Source organism: Halichoerus grypus, chromosome 4 (genome assembly GCF_964656455.1).
Source record: "Halichoerus grypus chromosome 4, mHalGry1.hap1.1, whole genome shotgun sequence".
Taxonomy (NCBI): Eukaryota; Metazoa; Chordata; class Mammalia; order Carnivora; family Phocidae; genus Halichoerus; species Halichoerus grypus.
In genome coordinates, this window is record NC_135715.1 from 156354767 (window position 1) to 156376427 (window position 21661).

The following is a 21661-nucleotide window of genomic DNA, read 5'->3' on the forward strand; positions in this document are numbered from 1 at the left end:
ACTCTCTTCACAGATTAAAAATTACTGTAATTCAATAGATCTTATATAAGAGTACACAATCCCTTCTGAAACAACTTCAGGAAGCCAAAGCGGGAGTTTCACCATTTGTATTTTCACAAAGCTCCAAAGGTGATTTTTTTTAAAAAACAACTTTACTGAGATATAATTCTCATACCACACAATTCATTTAAAGTATACACAATTTAGTGGTTTTATCACCACAATCAGTCTCAGAACATTTTCATTACTCCCCAAACAAACTTTGTTCCCCTTAACTGTCACTTGCAATGTTTCCCTATTCCCAGGCAACACCTAATCTACTTTGTTTCTATAGACTGGCCTATTCTGAATATGTTCTATAAATGAAATCATATAATATAGAAATCATATAATATACGGTCCTTTGTGACTGGCTCCTTTCATTTGGCATGTTTCCAAGATTCATCCATGTTGTAGGATGTGTCAGCACATTTTATTTATCCATTTATCAGCTGATGGATACTTGGGTTGTTTCTGCTTTTTTGGATATTACAAACAGTGCTTCTGTGAACATGTATGCTCAAGTTTAGTGTGGGTGTATGTTTACATTTTTCTTGGTTATATACCTAGGAGTACAGATCCTGAGTCACAGAGTAACTGCCAGACCACTTTCCGAAGCATCTGTACCATTTGCATTCCCAACAGCAATATATGAAGATTAAAATGAATACTAAAGGCAGACTTGAAATTGTAAGTCATCGAAAGGAAATAAGTAGCTGCAGAAGGATTTGGCAAGATGGAAATGGTAGAGGATATTTTCAGACTACTTTTATATATTTTGATACACTGTCTTTTCCTATCTCGTCTCCCTTGATTACAATCCAAGCTCAACAAGTGTGTGAGGGCTTTATAAAGCAGGCTCCTGGGAAACTATTTTCAATGCTATACTCAAAGGAAGGTTTTGTCCAGTGCAGTATATATTCTGTATTTGCCTCTCCAGATCCATTCTCCCCTTACTTTGTTCTGAACTCTGGGAGGCTGACTTAGGTGCAATGAATGATAGGCACTGATGGGAGGAAATAAGGTGAGTGTGTGTATTTCCCTGCCTTCCCCCCTGCTGAGCCACAGGCTGACAGGGCTGCAGCTGTAGTAATGCGGCCCTCTACTATAGCTCTCGAGGCTTGCTCACTCCCTTGCCCTGGCACCAAGGAGTATCAGATGGCTCTACTGCTAATCTGGCACTTAATCATTTCTTACTGGTTTCCCTCAACCCTACCCATACCTTTGAAATAGTCCCTTCATTAAAATAAACTCTCAATTATTCCATTCAGTGTGCCAGGACCTAACTGATACATTGGATACAGCCCAAACATTACACTGAATGCCTACTATGTGCTTGACACTATGTTAGGTACCAGGAATGGAATGGGGAACAAGATCCCCATCAGGGAGACTCTACCTCTTAGGATATCCTCAGAATAGAGGGAAAAACCTTCGGCATGAAAGTGTAAAATGGAAAAGCCAAGTAAGGAATCTTCTTGGGGATCACCTAAAACCAGAGGGTCTGAAATGCCTGTAAACTTGAGATGGGTCATGAATTTAGCCACACGAGGGATAAATAAGTAGTAATGGAGCACTGAGGAGGAAATGGATGAAGAAGAGAGGAGGAATAGAAACACTCTTACCTGTTGAGAAGAGAGAGTATAACTGTCCTCCATAAGCAAGAAGGATACTAGATGTAACATAAGCAGGAAGAGCTCCACCATGAAATCTAACTACCTAGAAAACAGGCAAATCAAAGGGCAACTTCTGAATATTCATGTTAATGAAATAAATGTACTTTCACGTGAAATAAAAATGTCTTTCTTCACTTTATATCTTTCCTGACATGGTCACAGAGGTATTTTCAGTAATGGGTATCAAAACTCTAAGTAAAATAAATATTATGAATATACAGTACATTAGAAATGTAATCAGAATTTTTCATAAAGGCACAACAAAAAATATACAATTGAGTAGCATATACTACAAACTTTTTTTTACAAGGTACATTTATTGAGCATTTAATATGGTCCAGGCATGATACTAAACATTTTATATGCATTATCTCATGCTCTCCTCCCAAAAATCCTTTGAGGTAATTCTTATTCCTACTTTACAGATGAAGAAATTCAGGCACAGGGAGCCCAAGTAACTTGCACAATTAAAAACCTAATAGACAAGTAGGGGAACCTGGGTGGCTCAGTCGGTTAAGCATCTGACTCTTGATTTTGGCTCAGGTCTTAATTTCAGGGTGGTGCAAATAATTTCTGTGTCAGGCTCTGCTCTTGGCATGGAGTCTGCTTGAGGTTCTCTCCTTCCCTTTCCCTCTGCCCCTCGCACACGTGCACACTCTAAAATAAATAAAATCTTTAAAAAAGTTAATAGACAAGCAAGTTACTTGTTAACTCTTATTGTCCTCATCAGTAAAATGGGGGCAATAACAGTACTTACCTTATAGGTGGTTTTAAAGTTTAAGGATGTTCACTTATGTAAAGCATTTATTTTTTTTTTAAGATTTTTTTTCATTTATTTGACAGAGAGACAGAGAGCACAAGTAGGCAGAGCGGCAGGCAGAGGGAGAGGGAGAAGCAGGCTCTCCGCTGAGCAGGAAGCCCCACGTGGGGCTCGATCCCAGGACTCTGGGATCAGGACCTGAGCTGAAAGCAGCCGCTTAACCAACAGAGCCACCCAGGCGCCCCAGTGTAAAGCATTTAGAGTATTAACTCAAACATGATAAGCTATCAAAAAATACTGGCTGCTATTACAGGCATGCCTCATTTCATTGATTTGCTTCATTGCACTTTGCAGATAATTGAATTTTTTTACAAAGTGAAGGTTTGTGGCAACTGGCATTAAGCAAGTCTATTGGTGTCATTTTCCCAACAGCATTTGCTCACTTTGTGTCATATTTTGAGAATTCTTGGAATATTTCAAACGTTTTCATGATTGTATTTGTTATGATGATCTGTGATGACTGATTATGACTCATGGAAAGCTCAAATAATGGTTAGCATTTTTTAGCTATGAAGTTTTAAAAATTAAGGTATGCATTTTTTTAGACATACCATCGCACACTTAACAGACTACAGTATAAACATAACTTTTATATGTACTTTTATATCATTTGACTTGCTTTATTACAATATTTGCTTTATTGTGGTGGTCTGGAACTAATCTCACAACTCCAAGGTATAACTGTGTCAATATTTCTTAAACAGGATGAGCTGTTTTTATGTAAATGGAACTAAAGTTAAAAAGTATTCATAGATGACTATGAAAATATAATTTATTCCATCTTTCCCAATTTAGAAAGTGTATCATCTATATATTGGGTTCAATGTGCTCGGCACAGGGAATATAAGGGTGAGCACTGTCTAAGGAGTTTATAATGTAGTGACTTTGCTGTAATCTCATTAACAATTTCATAGTTCGGTATCATTACCTGCTTTAACTTAAAACTCGAGTTTTTTTCTTTTCCAGGAGTCTTACAGAGAGATGACATAACAAAATTCAGGGTATTCATTTACTCACCTAGCCACTGACATTCAAACAAATTCAAGTCTCTCACCCTGAAAACAATGACAACACCTTCCCTTTCCTCCACTTCCCTCTCCAGTTACCACTTTTTTCCCCTCTCACAGTTAAACTTTTTTTTTTTTTTTAAAGATTTTATTTATTTATTTGACAGAGAGAGACACAGCGAGAGAGGGAACACAAGCAGGGGGAGTGGGAGAGGGAGAAGCAGGTTTCCTGCTGAGCAGGGAGCCCGATGTAGGGCTCGATCCCAGGACCCTGGGACCATGACCTGAGCCGAAGGCAGACACTTAACGACTGAGCCACCCAGGCGCCCCATCACAGCTAAACTTCTCAAGAGCCTGATGTACTATTTCTCCTCTTCTACTCACTTCTAATCTTTCACTTGCATCTACCAAAATAGCACCAATGCTCTATGGACCGTTTTCCCAAGGTATGCCTGTATTAAGCTGTTAGGTCCTTCACTGTCTTTGGAATACTGTGGAATAGGATTGAACCCAGAGCCTACATTCATAACCTTTATGTTATAGTTCCTCAAGTCATTCTGTCAGCTGATCCAATTTCTTTTTTTTTTTAAACTAATTTATTTATTTGAGGGGGGAGGGGCAGAGGAAGAGGGAGAGGAATTCCCAGCAGGGTTTGGTCCCAGGACCCTGAGATCACAACCTGAGCCAAAACCAAGAGTCAAATGGCAAACCGACTGTGCCATCCAGGCACTCCTCAGCTGATCCAATTTGTATAAAAATATATAAAAAGATGGTGTTAAATTCTTCTTTTAATGTTAAAATTTTAACAAAGATTTATTCTCCTCTGTAATCAACTTTTTAAAGAATTTTATTGTTATGTTAATCACCATACATTACATCATTAGTTTTTGATGTAGTGTTCCATGATTCATTGTTTGTACATAACACCCAGTGCTCCATTCAATATGTGCCCTCTTTAATACCCATCACCAGGCTAACCCATCCCCCCAACTCCCCTCACCTCTAGAACCCTCAGTTTGTTTCTCAGAATCCATAGTCTCTCATGGTTCGTCTCCCCCTCTGATTCCCCCCCTTCATTTTTCCCTTCCTATCTTTTTTTTTTTTTTTTTAACCTATAATATATTATTTGTTTCAGAGGTACAGGTCTGTGATTCATCAGTCTTACACAATTCACAGCGCTCACCATGGCACATACCCTCCCCAATGTCTATCACCCAGCCACCCCATCCCTCCCACCCCCGACCACTCCAGCAACTGCAATTCTCCTTTTTGATGGGGTCTTTGTCTGGTTTGGGATCAAGGTAATGGTGGCCTCATAAAACGAGTTTGGAAGTTTTCCTTCAATTTCTATTTTTTGGAACAGTTTCAGAATAGGTATTCTTCTTTAAATGTTTGGTAGAATTCCCCTGGGAAGCCATCTGGCCCTGGGCTCTTGTTTGTTGGGAGATTTTTGATGACTGCTTCAATTTCCTTAGTGGTTATAGGTCTGTTCAGGTTTTCTATTTCTTCCTGGTTCAGTTTTGGTAGTTGATACATCTCTGGGAATGCATCCATTTCTTCCAGGCTGTCTAATTTGCTGGCATATAGTTGCTCATAGTATGTTCTAATAATTGTTTGTATTTCTTTGGTGTTGGTTGTGATCGCTCCTCTTTCATTCATGATTTTATTTATTTGGGTCCTTTCTCTTTTCTTTTTGATAAGTCTAGCCAGGGGTTTATCAATCTCGTTAATTCTTTCAAAGAACCAGCTCCTAGTTTCGTTGATCTGTTCTACTGTTCTTCTGCTTTCTGTTTCATTGATTTCTGCTCTGATCTTTATTATTTCTCTTCTCCTGCTGGGTTTAGACTTTATTTGCTGTTCTTTCTCTAGCTCCTTTAGGTGTAGGGTTAGGTTGTGTACTTGAGACCTTTCTTGTTTCTTGAGAAAGGCTTCTATTGCTATATACTTTCCTCTTAGGACTGCCTTTGCTGCATCCCAAAGATTTTGAACAGTTGTGTTTTCATTTTCATTTGTTTCCATGAATTTTTTAAATTCTTCTTTAATTTCCTGGTTGACCCATTCATTCTTTAGTAGGATGCTCTTTAGCCTCCATGCATTTGAGTTCTTTCCGACTTTCCTCTTGTGATTGAGTTCTAGTTTCAAAGCATTGTGGTCTGAAAATATGCAGGGAATGATCCCAATCTTTTGGTACCGGTTGAGACCTGATTTGTGACCTAGGATGTGATCTATTCTGGAGAATATTCCATGGGGACTAGAGAAGAATGTGTATTCCGTTGCTTTGGGATGGAATGTTCTGAATATATCTGTGAAGTCCATTTGGTCCAGTGTGTCATTTAAAGTCTTTATTTCCTTGTTGATCTTTTGCTTAGATGATCTGTCCATTTCAATGAGGGGGGTGTTAAAGTCCCCCACTATTATTGTATTGTTGTCAATGTGTTTCTTTGCTTTTGTTATTAATTGCCTTATATAATTGGCTGCTCCCATGTTAGGGACATAGATATTTACAACTGTTAGATCTTCTTGTTGGATAGACCCTTTAAGTAGGATATAGTGTCCTTCCTCATCTCTTATTACAGTTTTTGGGTTAAGATCTAATTTGTCTGATATAAGGACTGCCACCCCAGCTTTCTTTTGATGTCCATTAGCATGGTAAATGGTTTTCCAACCCCTCACTTTCAATCTGGGGGTGTCTTTGGGTCTAAAATGAGTCTCTTGCAGACAGCATATCGATGGGTCTTGTTTTTTAATCCAATCTGATAGCCTGTGTCTTTTGATTGGGGCATTTAGCCCATTTCCATTCAGGGTGACTATTGAAAGATATGAATTTAGTGCCATTGTATTGCCTGTAAGGTGACTGTTACTGTATATTGTCTCTGTTCCTTTCTGGTCTGTGTTGCTTTTAGGCTCTCTTTGCTTAGAGGACCCCTTTCAATATTTCTTGTAGGGCTGGTTTTGTGTTTGCAAATTCTTTTAGTTTTTGTTTGTCCTGGAAGCTTTTTATCTCTCCTTCTATTTTCAATGACAGCCTAGCTGGATACAGCATTTATGGCTGCATATTTTTCTCATTTAGTGCTCTGAATATATCATGCCAGTCCCTTCTGGCCTGCCAGGTCTCTAGATAGGTCTGTTGCCAGTCTAATGTTTCTACCACTGTAGGTTACAGACCTCTTGTCCCAAGCTGCTTTCAGGATTTTCTCTGTCTCTGAGACTTGTAAGTTTTACTATTAGATGTCGGGGTGTTGACCTATTTTCATTGATTTTTGAGGGGGGTTCTCTGTGCCTGCTGGATTTTGATGCCTGTTTCCTTCCCCAAATTAGGGAAGTTCTCTGCTATAATTTGCTCCAATATACCTTCTGCCCCCCTCTCTCTTTCTTCTTCTTCTGGGATCCCAATTATTCGAATATTGTTTCATCTTACGGTATCACTTATCTCTCGAATTCTGCCCTCATGATCCAGTAGTTGTTTATCTCTTTTTCTCACCTTCTTTATTCTCCAGCATTTGGTCTTCTATATCACTGATTCTCTCTTCTGCCTCATTTATCATAGCAGTTACAGCCTTTTGATTGCACCTCATTATAGCCTTTTTGATTTCTACTTGGTTAGATTTTAGTTCTTTTATTTCTCCAGAAAGGGTTTCTCTAATAACTTCTATGCTTTTTTCAAGCCCAGCTAGTATCTTTAAAGTGATGATTCTGAACTCTAGATCCGACATCGTACTAATGTACGTATTGAGTAGGTCCCTGGCAGTCGGTACTACCTCTTGTTCTTTTGTTGAGGTGATTTTTTCCATCTTGTCATTTTGTCCAGAGGAGAACAGATGAATGAGAGAACAAAATGCTAACAGGGTAACAAGAGCCCAGGGCCAGATGGCTTTCCAGGGGAATTCTACCAAACATTTAAAGAAGAATTAATACCTATTCTTCTGAAACTGTTCCAGAAAATAGAAATGGAAGGAAAACTTCCAAACTCATTTTATGAGTCCAGCATTACCTTGATCCCAAAACCAGACAAAGACCCCAACAAAAAGGAGAATTACAGACCAATACCCTTGATGAACATGGATGCAAAAATTCTCACCAAAATACTAGCCAATAGGATCCAACAGTACATTAAAAGGATTATTCACCATGACCAAGTGGGATTTATTCTTGGGCTGCAAGGTTGGTTCAACATCCGCAAATCAATCAATGTGATACATTAATAAAAGAACGAACAAGAACCATCTGATCCTCTCAATAGATGCAGAAAAAGCATTTGACAAAGTACAGCATCCTTTCTTGATTATAACTCTTTAGAGTATGGGGATAGACGGTACATACCTCAATATCATTAAAACCATCTATGAAAAACCCACAGCGAAGATCATTCTCAATGGGGAAAAACTGAAAGCTTTCCCCTAAGGTCGGGAACATGGCAGGGATGTCCACTATCACCACTGTTACTCAACATAGTATTAGAAGTCCTAGCCACAGCGATCAGACAACAAAAAGAAATAAAAGGCATCCAAATCATTAAAGAAGAAGTCAAACCCTCACTCTTCGCAGATGATATGATACTTTATGTGGAAAACCCAAAAGACCCCACCCCAAAACTGCTAGAACTCATACAGGAATTCAGTAAAGTGGCAGGATATAAAATCAATGCACAGAAATCAGTGGCATTCCTATAAACCAACAACAAGACAGAAGAAAGAGAAATGAAGGAGTCGATCCCATTTACAATTGCACCCAAAACCGTAAGATACCTAGGAATAAATCTAACCAAAGAGGCAAAGAATCTGTACTCAGGAAACTATAAAATACTCATGAAAGAAATTGAGGACGACACAAAGAAATGGAAAAACGTTCCATGCTCACGGATTGGAAGAACAAATATTGTGAAGATGTCAATGCTACCTAGAGCAATCTACACATTCAATGCAATCCCCATCAAAATACCATCCACTTTTTTCAAAGAAATGGAACAAATAATCCTAAAATTTGTATGGAACCAGAAAAGACCCCGAATAGCCAGAGGAATGTTGAAAAAGAGAAGCAAAGCTGGCGGCATCACAATTCCGGACTTCAAGCTCTATTACAAAGCTGTCATCATCAAGACAGTATGGTACTGGCACAAAACCAGACACATAGATCAATGGAACTGAATAGAGAGCCCAGAAATGGACCCTCAACTCTATGGTCAACTAATCTTTGACAAAGCAGGAAAGAATGTCCAATGGAAAAAAGACAGTCTCTTCAACAAATGGTGTTGGGAAAATTGGACAGCCACATGCAGAAGAATGAAACTGGACCATTTCCTTACACCACACACAAAAATAGACTCCAAATGGTTGAAAGACCTCAATGTGAGACAGGAGTCCATCAAAATCCTAAAGGAGAACACAGGCAGCAACCTCTTTGACCTCAGCCGCAGCAACTTCTTCCTAGAAACATCACCAAAGGCAAGGGAAGCAAGGGCAAAAATGAACTATTGGGACTTCATCAAGATAAAAAGCTTTTGCACAGCAAAAGAAACAGTCAACAAAACCAAAAGACAACCGACAGAATGGGAGAAGATATTTGCAAATGACATATCAGATAAAGGGCTAGCATCCAAAATCTATAAAGAACTTATCAAACTCAACACCCAAAGAACAAATGATCCAATCAAGAAATGGGCAGAAGACATGAACAGACATTTTTCCAAAGAAGACATCCAAATGGCCAAGAGACACATGAAAAAGTGCTCAACATCGCTCGGCATCAGAGAAATCCAAATCAAAACCTCAATGAGATACCACCTCACACCAGTCAGAATGGCTAAAATTAACAAGTCAGGAAACAACAGATGTTGGCGGGGATGCTGAGAAAGGGGAACCCTCCTACACTGTTGGGAATGCAAGCTGGTGCAGCCACTCTGGAAAACAGTATGGAGATTCTTCAAAAAGTTGAAAATAGAGCTACCCTACGATCCAGCAATTGCACTACTGGGTATTTACCCCAAAGATACAAATGTAGGGATCCAAAGGGGTACGTACACCCCGATGTTTATAGCAGCAATGTCCACAACAGCCAAACTGTGGAAAGAGCCAAGATGTCCATCGACAGATGAATGGATAAAGAAGATGTGTTTTATATATACATATATATATATAATGGAATATTATGCAGCCATCAAAAGGAATGAGATCTTGCCATTTGCAACGACATGGATGGAACTGGAGGGTGTTATGCTGAGCGAAATAAGTCATTCAGAGAAAGACATGTATCATATGACCTCACTGATATGAGGAATTCTTAATCTCGGGAAACAAACTGAGGGTTGTTGGAGTCGGGGGTGGGATGGGAGGGATGGGGTGGCTGGGTGATAGACACTGGGGAGGGTATGTGCTATGGTGAGCGCTGTGAATTGTGCAAGACTGATGAATCACAAATCTGTACCTCTGAAATAAATAATGCAATATATGTTAAGAAAAAAAAAAGAAGAAGATAGCAGGGGGAGAATGAAGGGGGGGAAATCGGAGGGGGAGACGAACCATGAGAGACGATGGACTCTGAAAAACAAACTGAGGGTTCTAGAGGGGAGGGGGGTAGGAGGATGGGTTAGCCTGGTGATGGGTATTAAAGAGGGCACGTTCTGCATGGAGCACTGGGTGTTATGCACAAACAATGAATCACGGAACACTACATCAAAAACTAATGATGTAATGTATGGTGATTAACATAACAATAAAAATTAAAAAAAAAAAGTACCCACCTTTGATTCTGTAAAACCTACATATCTTTGTTTTTTCGATAAATTTCCATGCCTAAACAAGAATATTAGTATGTCCTTCTTTGGTGAACTTGACTTTTCTTGTCACTAATCTGAATTATGAGCCCCAGGGATGATACAGATAAAACAGTGTATCTTCAGCCCAGACCACTGTGTACAGTAACATGCCTTTTGGACATACTAAAAATACAGTGGCAACAATTCTTCCCCTATATTCCAAGACGTAATTTTTTTTTTTCTACCCACCCCCTGCAATTTTTCTTTAAAAAGTCCCTTAACAAGCTAGAGAATTTATTGTAACTACCCATGGTGCTACTTTTCCAATTTATACCAACATTTAATCTTCTTTTTCTAATGTAGCACATTTTACACATGAACTTAGAATTTTCTAATATTCACAAATTTAATAATAATCACAATCTAGGTCTCACCAGGTTGTTGTGAGAATCAAATGAGATAATGCATATAAAAATTTTCTGATTTAATTTTGATTTGTAAGTTTTATAATTATAGATTTAAAGGACTTGAATTTTAAAAATTCTGCTATGCTATGCCACAACAGACAAAAAAATAAAATAAAAAATAATAGAAGGCACAATAAAACTTTAGTGAATTTTAAAACTGGTATATAATTTTTCTGAGTAATCAATATTATTATTTATGCCCAGGTTATACAATTGTGCAAATTATAATGATGTTGAGTAATATTTTAGTAGTTCTACTATTTGATAAATTATTTTTGTAACACTATTTATGAACTACAGAAACATATTCCCCAAAAGCATTTAAAGTATTCCAACATGTTTATTTTTAATATAACTTACTTTTTATTTTTACAAGCTAAGCACATACAACATAAAAAGTTATTTGAAAATGTTTGTTTATATGACAGAGCCTACAAATTTTACTGGACTATGAAGTATAGTATAGTATGATCAACATGAAATCTTAATATGACATTCATTTAGCCAAAAACACTAATTTGAGAATCAGGAATCAGCTCTCATTTCTAGGAATGAAAGCATCACCTTAAAGCCAGGCATGGCCAACTATGATTTTTCTGCTAAGAATGGTTTTTGGATTTTATTAAAGTGGGAAAAGAAGGAAAAGGAGAACAATGAAAAAGAAAGAAGCAGCTGCAGCAGTAGCAGCAGCAACAGATCATATTTGGTTTGCTAAAATATTTTATTATCTGGCCCTTTCCAGACAACAGTTTGCAACCCTTGTCTTATAGTAATCAACCAGGAATCACTTACCTGTCCAAGTATTTGTGAAAAGGAAGTCTTAACTGTCACCTAGTTTAAAATAATCATTAAAAAAAGGTTATTTTTCCTAAAGCCTTCTAGTTCACATTTTATTAAACTGAGCACTTCTGCACATCTCTAAGCATAATCATTAATTTTTTAATAATGATCAACCTAAACACATTTATGGTCTTATAAGAATCTTCTGAACCACAAATTTTAATTTGTATTAAGTGTAGTTTTATTGTTCAGCATATTTTCCTGGATTCTAATTCTTTGACAACTGGATGAATGGTACATGTGATAACCCTTTACTAACTAGAATATTTGATTAACCAGAATATCTTAGTACCAGGTCATGCAAGCTAAAGGAACTGACTGAATGACTGAATTCAGAAGCTACACATACGTTTGCTGAACAATTAAACACAAATTAACCTACATATATAACCAGTATTTTAAAATCTCAAACCTACAACTGTATAGCACTAAGTATAGTTAAGCTAAGGCACTTCTGAGTAAATTTCATAAAAACACGTTTCATAGAATAAAAGACCAGGAACAGAGCATATTTGGTAAAATTTAAGCTGAAACAGTATTTTAAAAAGAAATTCATCATTATCTCTATTATAAATACACTTTTTTGATATTAGGAAGTCTGGGAAAAGGAAATATGTATTTCATACGGAAATTATAAAATGATTATTCAAAATACTTTTTAAAAATGTAAAGTACTTATAAAAACATGGACATTTGTGAGTGTGTGCAGTATTTGGAGCCAAAGTATTAATGCAATTCTTGCTATCACTATTAGACACATGTTAAAAACCATTACAGCCCTACAAAGTCCTTCAGTATTAGAAACAGAAAGCAAGATATCAAAGCATTAATAAATACTACGAAATCCAAAATAACTCATAATTTAGGTCCAACTGAAACTTGTTGCTAACGAACAGTCTGACCTACCAATTCTAATCCACCCCAAGAAAGTTCTAATGAAGAATCCAAATATTTAAGGTTGTTTTAAAGGAACTGAATAGAAAGAAGATATTTCACATAAACCAGAAATCGCCATTAAAATATATAATCCCTTAAATCTGGAATTCTTAGAACCTGGGATGATACAGAGGGACACCTGTAGTTCATGAATCCATAAGAGTAAATGTTCCTCAAGTCTATTTCCCTTCTCTTGGAGCAGAGAGGTACTGTGATTGTAAAACAAACACAGCAGGCGTACTACACTGCACATATTAATGACTAACAGAGATTTAAAAAGCTAGTGAAAAGGAAAGAAGATTCTTACACTTATCCAGTGGAGCTGGAAACCAATATAAATCATGTTAATTATTGCAGTAAAGCCATGTCAGCTGATTTCATGATGTTCTTCAATTTATAGAGAATTTTGGACTTTGAGCTTCCAAACGTAGAAAGTTTATATATAGTCTCAATTTTCATTTTCTATTACTTATTAAGACATATAAGGAAATACTGAGGTGGTGCTAACAGGCAAAATGGAGAATGTTTAAAGCATCATAAATGTCCATTTCATATATTTATTGGCTTCCACATTACCATATATCTAAGGCTAATATAAAAATACATTTCCTGTGTATTCTATAACTAAATCTTAAAAGTTAAGCAAACAAGCAACTTACTTCATACTGACAGTCTGAAGATGTATACATTTTTAATAATGCTACATGGCTGTCATTTTCTGGTTGAGCAATATGGAGTTTCAGAGAAATTTCTGTGGAAGATGGTACCCTGAAAAGAAAACTTAAATATTAATTCTCAAATACAAACTGCTGTTAAATAACCAACTCTAAGTCAATCCTCGCACAACACGATGAAATAATGGAGAGGAAGACAGATGTCAGAGACGTTATTATAGATGGACACTTTTCCAATTGTATCACAGTTGTTTGAATGCTCCTTCATCTAGGACAGGCATTGGAGGACAGTCTAGGAAGGGGTTGATGGTCCAAGCAAGTAAAGTTTAAATTCTAGATCATTTAGATAAGAATACTACATTATCTTATAACATTATCTTATGAGCACAATGCTACCTAAAGGATAGTTACATTTTATTAAGAGGCACTTAAATAGTTTCATTAAAATTTCACTTAAATAAACTAAGCAGAATATGTATTACTCAAAATGACCAAAGTTTAAGATAAATTCTTCCATATACTTACTGTGCAATAGTTAAGGAATCTTCGTAAGACCAAGGAATATGAAGTTTATAAATACTAGTTATTTCTTCTGTGGAAACATAAAGGAAATATGTGTTATTAACCTTATGTAACCTTAACCTTAAGTGTTACATAAGCTACTATAATACCTAACTACACAGTTACCCATTTCATAAAAAATAACCAGTAAGACTTAGATCCCATAAAAAATTACAGAGAATTATTAAATAATAATGTTTAATTAGACTTACAAAAGATATTGCAGCATATGGAAAGTAACAAGAAACTGGTAAAACAGCTAAATCTGAATTACTACTATAATGAGATAGAAAAATATATATAGTATTTTTTAAATGTGGATATTTAAACTGATACAGCTGAAGATACTTAGTGTTAAAAAGGGTCTATGTTAAAACTCTTGGAAATATAGACAGCTTTTCTACTATAATTTAATTTTAATTCACATAAAATAAATAAGTATTATAGAAAATTCAAGTGAAGAGCTATTGTTTCTTCAACTGACAATACTATTCTTCTCAGAAAATACACTTACCTTTGACTCCTGAGCACTTGCTTACTACGTTGATTTTAAAAGCCTGGTAAATCTAGTAAGAGTTTGACCACAAAAAAAAAAAAAAAAACACAAAAGTTTATTTGTTTGCTTAACTAAACAGTGAAGTAAAATCAAATCCTTGCTATAATCAGGATAATTACCTGTCCAAAGTTTAGAAGTTCTATATTATAAAACAGGCCACTTGTATTTAATATCACTTTCCTTGAAGACAGTCCTGTTGAATTGAAAGTACTGTATTACTTAGAATACTAAACAGTTTTTTAAAAAGTACTGATTGTTTACCAATGTTTAACTAATGTTAATACATTTTTAATATTAAAAAAGAGTTTATAGGTTTTCATTTCTGGTATGGAGGAGTGAACTCCTAAAAATCCTATCCTCTTTCAATAAACTCTGGACAATATTTATAATGTATGTATTTTAAAAAGTCAAGTACATATTTTCAATTTCAAACAGGTATGCTTTCTTGGTAGATCTTTCATTTTACAAGTCTGCTATCTTTAATGAGATGGGTGATTCAGACTTGTCATTTCTGTATTGTTCTGAGTATCCTTTTTTTTTTTTAAGATTTTATTTATTTGAGAGAGATAGAATGAGAGAGAGAGAGCACATGAGAGGGGAGAGGGTCAGAGGGAGAAGCAGACTCCCTGCCGAGCAGGGAGCCCAATGCAGGACTCAATCCAGGGACTCCAGGATCATGACCTGAGCCGAAGGCAGTCGCTTTACCAAATAAGCCACCCAGGTGCCCCTCTGAGTATCCTTCTTACCCGCTGGCCGAAAAAGGTGGATGAGGGATAAAAATCTAAAAGTTTCCGCTCTCAAGTAATAGATTCTTTTCACAAATGGAATTTAAAAATATATATTTTAAGGATAGGCCATGTCAAAAGGGCAAGGAGCCAATCTAAAATGAGCTCCCAATATCCAAAGCTAGAACAACTTAAGAAAAAAAATGTAATGATAGTATTAAATTATAATCCAATGAATAAAATAAATACCCATGAGTCATACTGACATAAATAAAAATTGAGTAAGTAAATAAATGGAGAAGGGACAACTTTCCTTTCATAAGAATTCCAATAAATATAGAATACCAGTAATAACTGCCTCAAACTAGAGGAACCAATGGATACTAAAATTAGTGGGTTATTTTGAAGATAAAAGCATACTTAAACATTCTCAAAGTAGCTCCCCCAAGACATTTATTAAATACAAAAAGGAAACAAATAAATTTACAGTGGAGAAACCTGGCAGACACTACCTTAACCAAGTAATCAAGGTTAACATTGCTAGTAATTAGACAAAGTGATATCACGTGTCCAACCATAGGATACAATGAGAAGCACACATAACTCCGGTGATATTCTTGCTAAAAATGTATAACCTTAATCTAATCGTAAGAAAGCATTAGACAAATCCAAGTATTTGATATTCTACAAAATAACTGAAAGTACTTTTCAAAAGATGCCAAAGTTACGAAAGACAAGGAAAAACTGAGGAACTATCAACAATTAGAGGAGATGAACAGGACATGACAACTGAATGCAATGTGGGAATCTGGAGAACACTGATGGAAAAATTGATGAAAACCAAATAAAGCCTGTAATTTAGTTAATAGTGTTGTACGAATAATAATTTCTTAGTTTTGACAACTGCATTGTTTGTTAAGGTGAGTGAAGGATATAGAACCCTGTGCTCTTTCTGTAACTGTTCTGAATGCTCAAAATTACTTCAAAATAAAATTTAAAGGCATATTTAGTTACATGTATTTTACCACAATAAAAAAAATGGGAAAAATATTTAGAGAAATCTTGAAACTTCCATAGGGCAGACAGCAATTTATACCTTATAATAAACATTTTATTAAAAGGGCCAACATGTAGTATAAATTCATGGAAGACACACACACACACACACACACTCTCTCTCTGTCTCTCTCTCTCTCTCTCTTACTTGCAAATGTATATGACCAGGGAAAAGTTAAAGTTCACTTCTCAGAAGATGACCTCTGGCCTAGTATAACAATCAAACCATTGAACCACATTATATGGTTATCCTAAGAACTATACTTGAAATACAATATTTAATGTTACAGGCTCTCCATTATTGCAACTGACTGGCAAAATAAATAAGCACTCTGTTAAAAATAAAAGCAATTCTTGGGATGTGTGGGTGGCTCAATCGGTTGACAGTATGGCTGTTGATCTCAGCTCAGGTCTTGATTTCGGGGTCCTGAGTTCAAGCCCTGTTCAAGCACTGTTCTGGGCTCCATGCTGGGCATGGAGCCTACTAAAAAAAAAAAAAAAGAGGAACTCTTAAGACTTCCAAAATCAAAGTACTTACCAAAGGAAAAAAGATGAGTTACAGGAAGCTGAATGGATCTTGTCTCTTTTTTAAAGAATTCACAATCTACAACAAACTAAAATATAAAACATTGATTTTTAGGAAAAAACAATTACATTTATAGTAAAATATCTTCACTTCATGTTTAAGTGGAAAATAGAAGTCTATAAATAAACTTCAGCTTTGTAGAAGTTATTACCTATCACATTCTCACTCTGGCTATATTTACATGGCAACAATTACTCAAAGAGAGATCCTAAGCTAAGAAAATTTGATGAACAAGTTTAACTTAATAAATTATTGGAGAATCATTTTTACAACAGCTGATGTATAATCCAGTTTCCTTCCAGTTAGTTTTAGGTGTTTATAGAAGAGGGACCATAAAGGATGGATCAAAGCATTAAGAATCAAGGTTAACTCAAGATTAATCAAAGATTTAGATAAAAATCTCTCAATATTTCCATAGTCAAAAAGAAATATGATTTTGCTACATTTACTTTTTAAAAATCCCATATTAATTACGTATCTCCAACACTCTAATTAGACTACAAAAGACTTGGAGATGGACATACTGCTATTCATCTACAGATGGCTAAAGTTATTTGTATAAGATTATTTCAAGCTAAACAGTGATTAGAATAAATGGAAAAAAAGGTTTACTATGTATGAAGCAAGAAAAAGAAATGCTATCTCAAAAAAAGTAAAACTAAAACGTGACATCTGCATAATTACAATGTTTTGTAATGACATTTCTTATGTAATAACATTTCTACAATGGCATAAGGAACTTTGCCCTAAGCTGTCTGCAATAAGAATGGTTTCATTAAAATAATCTCCATAAGGAAACCAAATTACTTTGATCTATAGGAGCTGAAGAACAAATTAATCTGATGCCTAATTGTAGCTAGCAAGTAGTTTGCTGTCTATAGGAAGGAGAAAGCCAGTGAGGTCTATCCTAGGCTTTTCCAATAAGTACACTTTGGATTGTGCTTGAAGCAAGGTTATTTTGTTTGCCTCTTGGGTGGATTTTTTATTATTTCTGAAAGTCAAAAATAGATGTGGGAAAAGGCTATCTGACTACAGCACACATATTAGGAATAAAAGGAAAAACTTGTTAAGGGGCTTTGCTTTTCTTCCCCTTCTTTACTTATAAGGCCAACATTACCATCAGACATTTTCCTTATAGAAAACAGCTGTTACAAGGTCAGAACAATCATCTACTGAACAAGATTATTCATTATATTTTTACAAAGCACTTTAAATTTATTTTTATTAATGCTTTTTTTAATAAAAATTTTTATTATTGCTTTCCCTTTATGGAATAAACCCATACCCAAGAAAAGAATTCGAGGGTCTGTCTCTTTCTAAAGGAATTATTTTGTTTTCTGTCATCAAAAAATGCAAGTAATTCCACATTTGCATTTTGAAAACTCTATTATCAGTTGACTGCAAAAAATTTTCAAGCTGTCTATTTAAATATATGTATCCTGATGATGGGCTATAACAGATATGCAGAAATTATAAAAGGCCTAAATTAACATCTTGTGAGACTGGGTGTGCAACAGTAGAGTCAGCAAGTGTTACTTTCCAAAGAGCATTAAGACATATTAAATATTCATTAGGTTGCTAAGGCTGGCTATTTGTGAAAGGCTCATTAATTTCTTGGAATAACCAGACAGGGCCTTTCCAAGTTTGGGAAAGATGTTTAAATTCATTCAAAGCCAACTTACCTGACAGAAAAACCCCTAAAGAGAGCTTTTAGAATTGAAGATGCTGAATTACCTCTCACTTGTGCTAAGCAAAACAAAACAATGAATTCATTATAAGGTACTTGTGAGACTCAGTCTTTGAGTTAACTGCCAACTAAATCCCCCTATTCCTTTATCTTTAAAATTTTCCTAATGATTTTGGCCTCAAATCCCAACAATTTTCTCACTAAAGAACTATTTTTTTGAGCACTTATATGGTAGTGAGTTGCTAAAGGATGAGGATGCAAAGTATAATAAAATCTATCTGGTCTTACTCCCAAAGAATTCACAATACGGTGATGATAATAGAGAAACAAATAAATTATAATTCAGCATCATTCCTCAAAGAAGTTATAAACAAAGTGTCATGGAAGTAAGAAATTATCTGGATGAGTCATGAAAAGTAAAATAGGAACACTTAGGATAGATACTGAAGGATAAGCTTGTTGGGTGAAATGTGGAATGGGAAATAGAGGGTCTTTTACTTCTATCTTCTTGCTTCCCCCTCCCCCAACTTCTCTCAAAAATTACCATCCTTTTATTTCTACTCCCACTTCCCTAGTTCAAGCCCTCATAACCCATTATACAGCAGCTCGTCTCTGTTTCTAATCCATGCACACCATAGATTCATCTTCCAAAATGGCTCTGATCCCATTTCTACTAACAGTGAAAATCTTTCAGCTGCCTACTAACTCCTGAATTCTATGAAGTCCTGAATCTTCCAATCGAGGTCCTCTAGAGTATGGCCATGAACTACTTTCCCAGACTTTTCTTCCACTACCATCCGACCCATGTGGCCATCTTTTCAAAATTAATATTTACTTATTTACTGTTTCCAAACATATCTCACATTTTCACACTTTCATGCTTGGATCTCACGGTTTCTTTGTCTCAGTAGAGCTGTTCATTATAACTTTCTGCAATGATATTACTATTGACCATCTGGAATGTAGCCAGTATAACTAAGGAACTGAATTTTTAATTTTATTAATTTTAATTGCTTTTAATTTAAATAGCCACATGTGCCAGTAGCTCCTATATTGGACAGCACAGGGCTACAATGTTTCTGATACCCATAAAAACATTAACTATCCTTTAAGGAAATTTTAAATATCACCTCATAATAAAGCCTTTCCCCATTCCATCATTCAGAGATATCTCCCCTTCTTATACCTTTAATTTATTTGCTATATTCTGATTTGTATTATATTTTTGGGTACCTCTTTTATTCTCACTCTTCCTTCTGCTTCCAAATGTTTCTCTCCCCCTACCCAACAGTATGTAGTTTTTTGAGAATAGGATTCATGTCTCCCTCATTTGTGTGCCTCCTATAATTCCTGGCAGAGTCTTGCACATAAAAGGGTACTCAATAATGAATAGATTTTGAAAGACTAATATGTAAAGTACGTTCCCACTTTGAACACAGAGACTTGGATTTATTCTGCTTAGTTCAAGTTAGAGTAGATGATCCTAATGATTTAACAGTCTTATTAGGTGGATCACCAAACTGGTCATTGTTTTAGATAAGCACTATGCCGACAATTCATCAAAAAATAACTTAAATATTTAGCATGAGTATCCACTAACATTCTGATAACAACCTTAATCCATTTGTTACCTTACTTCCATGAATAGATGGTACATAAACAACAAGATGAGACAAAGATGGATAGTCTTGAAGTCTTAACGTCAGAGACTGGGGGAAAAAAGAAGGACATAAAAAGCTGATTTTATTTCTGAGGGTATACAGAACTTAAAACATGTTAAAGGAAATTATAAACACTTATTTCTTTCTTAATTGGTTATAAAAAACTGATTTCAAACATTATATTCAGTACCTCATAAAACGCCCATGTTTACATTTTCAGGTCAATAATCCTGAAGTCAAATTCCTAATATTTTGTAAATATGGACTGCCAAAAATATTCCTTGAGCTGTATCCCTTCATGTAAAGCAAATGACATTTAATATTAAATATAATTATTTTACATAATTATTTCCAGATTCGGTATCTTTTATAATTTGTCCATTTGTTTTTTATAACATTACAATAAAATTTCTACATTTATTTTGGTAGCTAGCATATGACAAAGAGCATTCAATAGCTGATGAATGAATGAATGCTAAAAATAATGGAAGAGTTGCAACTTAATCTCAAATGATTCTGATCTAGCCCAAGCAGTAAACAGTCGCTCTCTAATGATATATATGAATATCATCCTCTGGAACTTATTCAGTAAATGACATGAAGACACAAGAAGACTAATAATGCACCTTATCAAATGAAAATCTATTTTCAAAATTAAGACCAGATCCTATAGTCTATATTTTGAGGAATAAATAGATAAGAGACTGGTCTATTTAATGAAAAGCTACAGCACCAAATACAGTTTTTAAATCCAAGGTTTTTTCTGGAAGTAGATGTGGGGATGGCAGTAGTTATATGTGGTAACAATTTGTATGTATTAAGAAATTTCTGCAGACAGTTAACTTTCTCTAACGTTCTTCAGAAGCACCTATTGGGCAAGTTGAACAGAGGTGCTAAAGCTAAAGAACTGTGAACAAGTGGCTAACAACCTGACCAGATTCACCTGTGTTTTTTTACAACTTCTTAGGCTTCACCTCGACTTACTTGCCAAAGTCTCAGCAACAGACTAATCTGTTCTAATGTAAATTAAAAGGCCTTAAAAGGGCCTCACAAATCACAGCGACAGGCAACTGAGACCAACCAAACAGATGGTAGACAGTATGAAAGATAATTAGAAATAACCTTGGTTACTCTGTGTGGCTATCCACTCTACTAGCCTTTGTTATTTATTCTCAAGAATAGTTTTTTTCTCAAGAATTTTTTTGTAGGATCAGAATACTTTAAAAAGGTAACAGTGTCAAAAAAATTTCCTTATAAAGTTGCTATATAGTTATAATGTCAGTAGGAACTTGACAATACAATCATATTCATGAAATCATTAGGTTGACAGGTAAGATTAATATGAAGTTTGGAAATTTTTCAGTGTTTTAAGGGTAAAATGCCCTTAATGCTGAAACAACATACACAGAAAATCAAATACCAGGTTCTGATGTGCAGAGCAAAGCTATGGTGCTAAAGTATGATTAAGGCAAAATGGCTACAAGGTAGTTTTCTCATACAAGTTAGTTATCTTTAGAAAGTTACCTTTTTTGTTTTCAACAATAAATCCATTTTGGCTTACCAAATTCTTGGCCTGCTGTGCTTTGTGTTTTTAGAAACTTCTTCATTGTACACATGAC

General features: G+C 35.4%; 1 protein-coding gene across 3 annotated transcripts in view; it reads right to left on the bottom strand.

Moving 5' to 3' along the window:
- The window catches only part of PGAP1 (post-GPI attachment to proteins inositol deacylase 1), a 72996-nt gene that overhangs the window by 15288 nt on the left and 36047 nt on the right, over positions 1-21661 (bottom strand). For all 3 annotated transcript variants that reach the window (XM_078071138.1, XM_078071137.1, XM_078071139.1), the window contains 8 exons: positions 20013-20090; positions 16647-16722; positions 14447-14520; positions 14286-14337; positions 13736-13802; positions 13196-13304; positions 11553-11591; positions 1665-1758 (listed from right to left, as the gene is read on the bottom strand). In XM_078071138.1, the coding sequence (XP_077927264.1) occupies positions 1665-1758; positions 11553-11591; positions 13196-13304; positions 13736-13802; positions 14286-14337; positions 14447-14520; positions 16647-16722; positions 20013-20090 (589 nt within the window). The remainder of the gene's footprint in view (positions 1-1664; positions 1759-11552; positions 11592-13195; positions 13305-13735; positions 13803-14285; positions 14338-14446; positions 14521-16646; positions 16723-20012; positions 20091-21661) is intronic.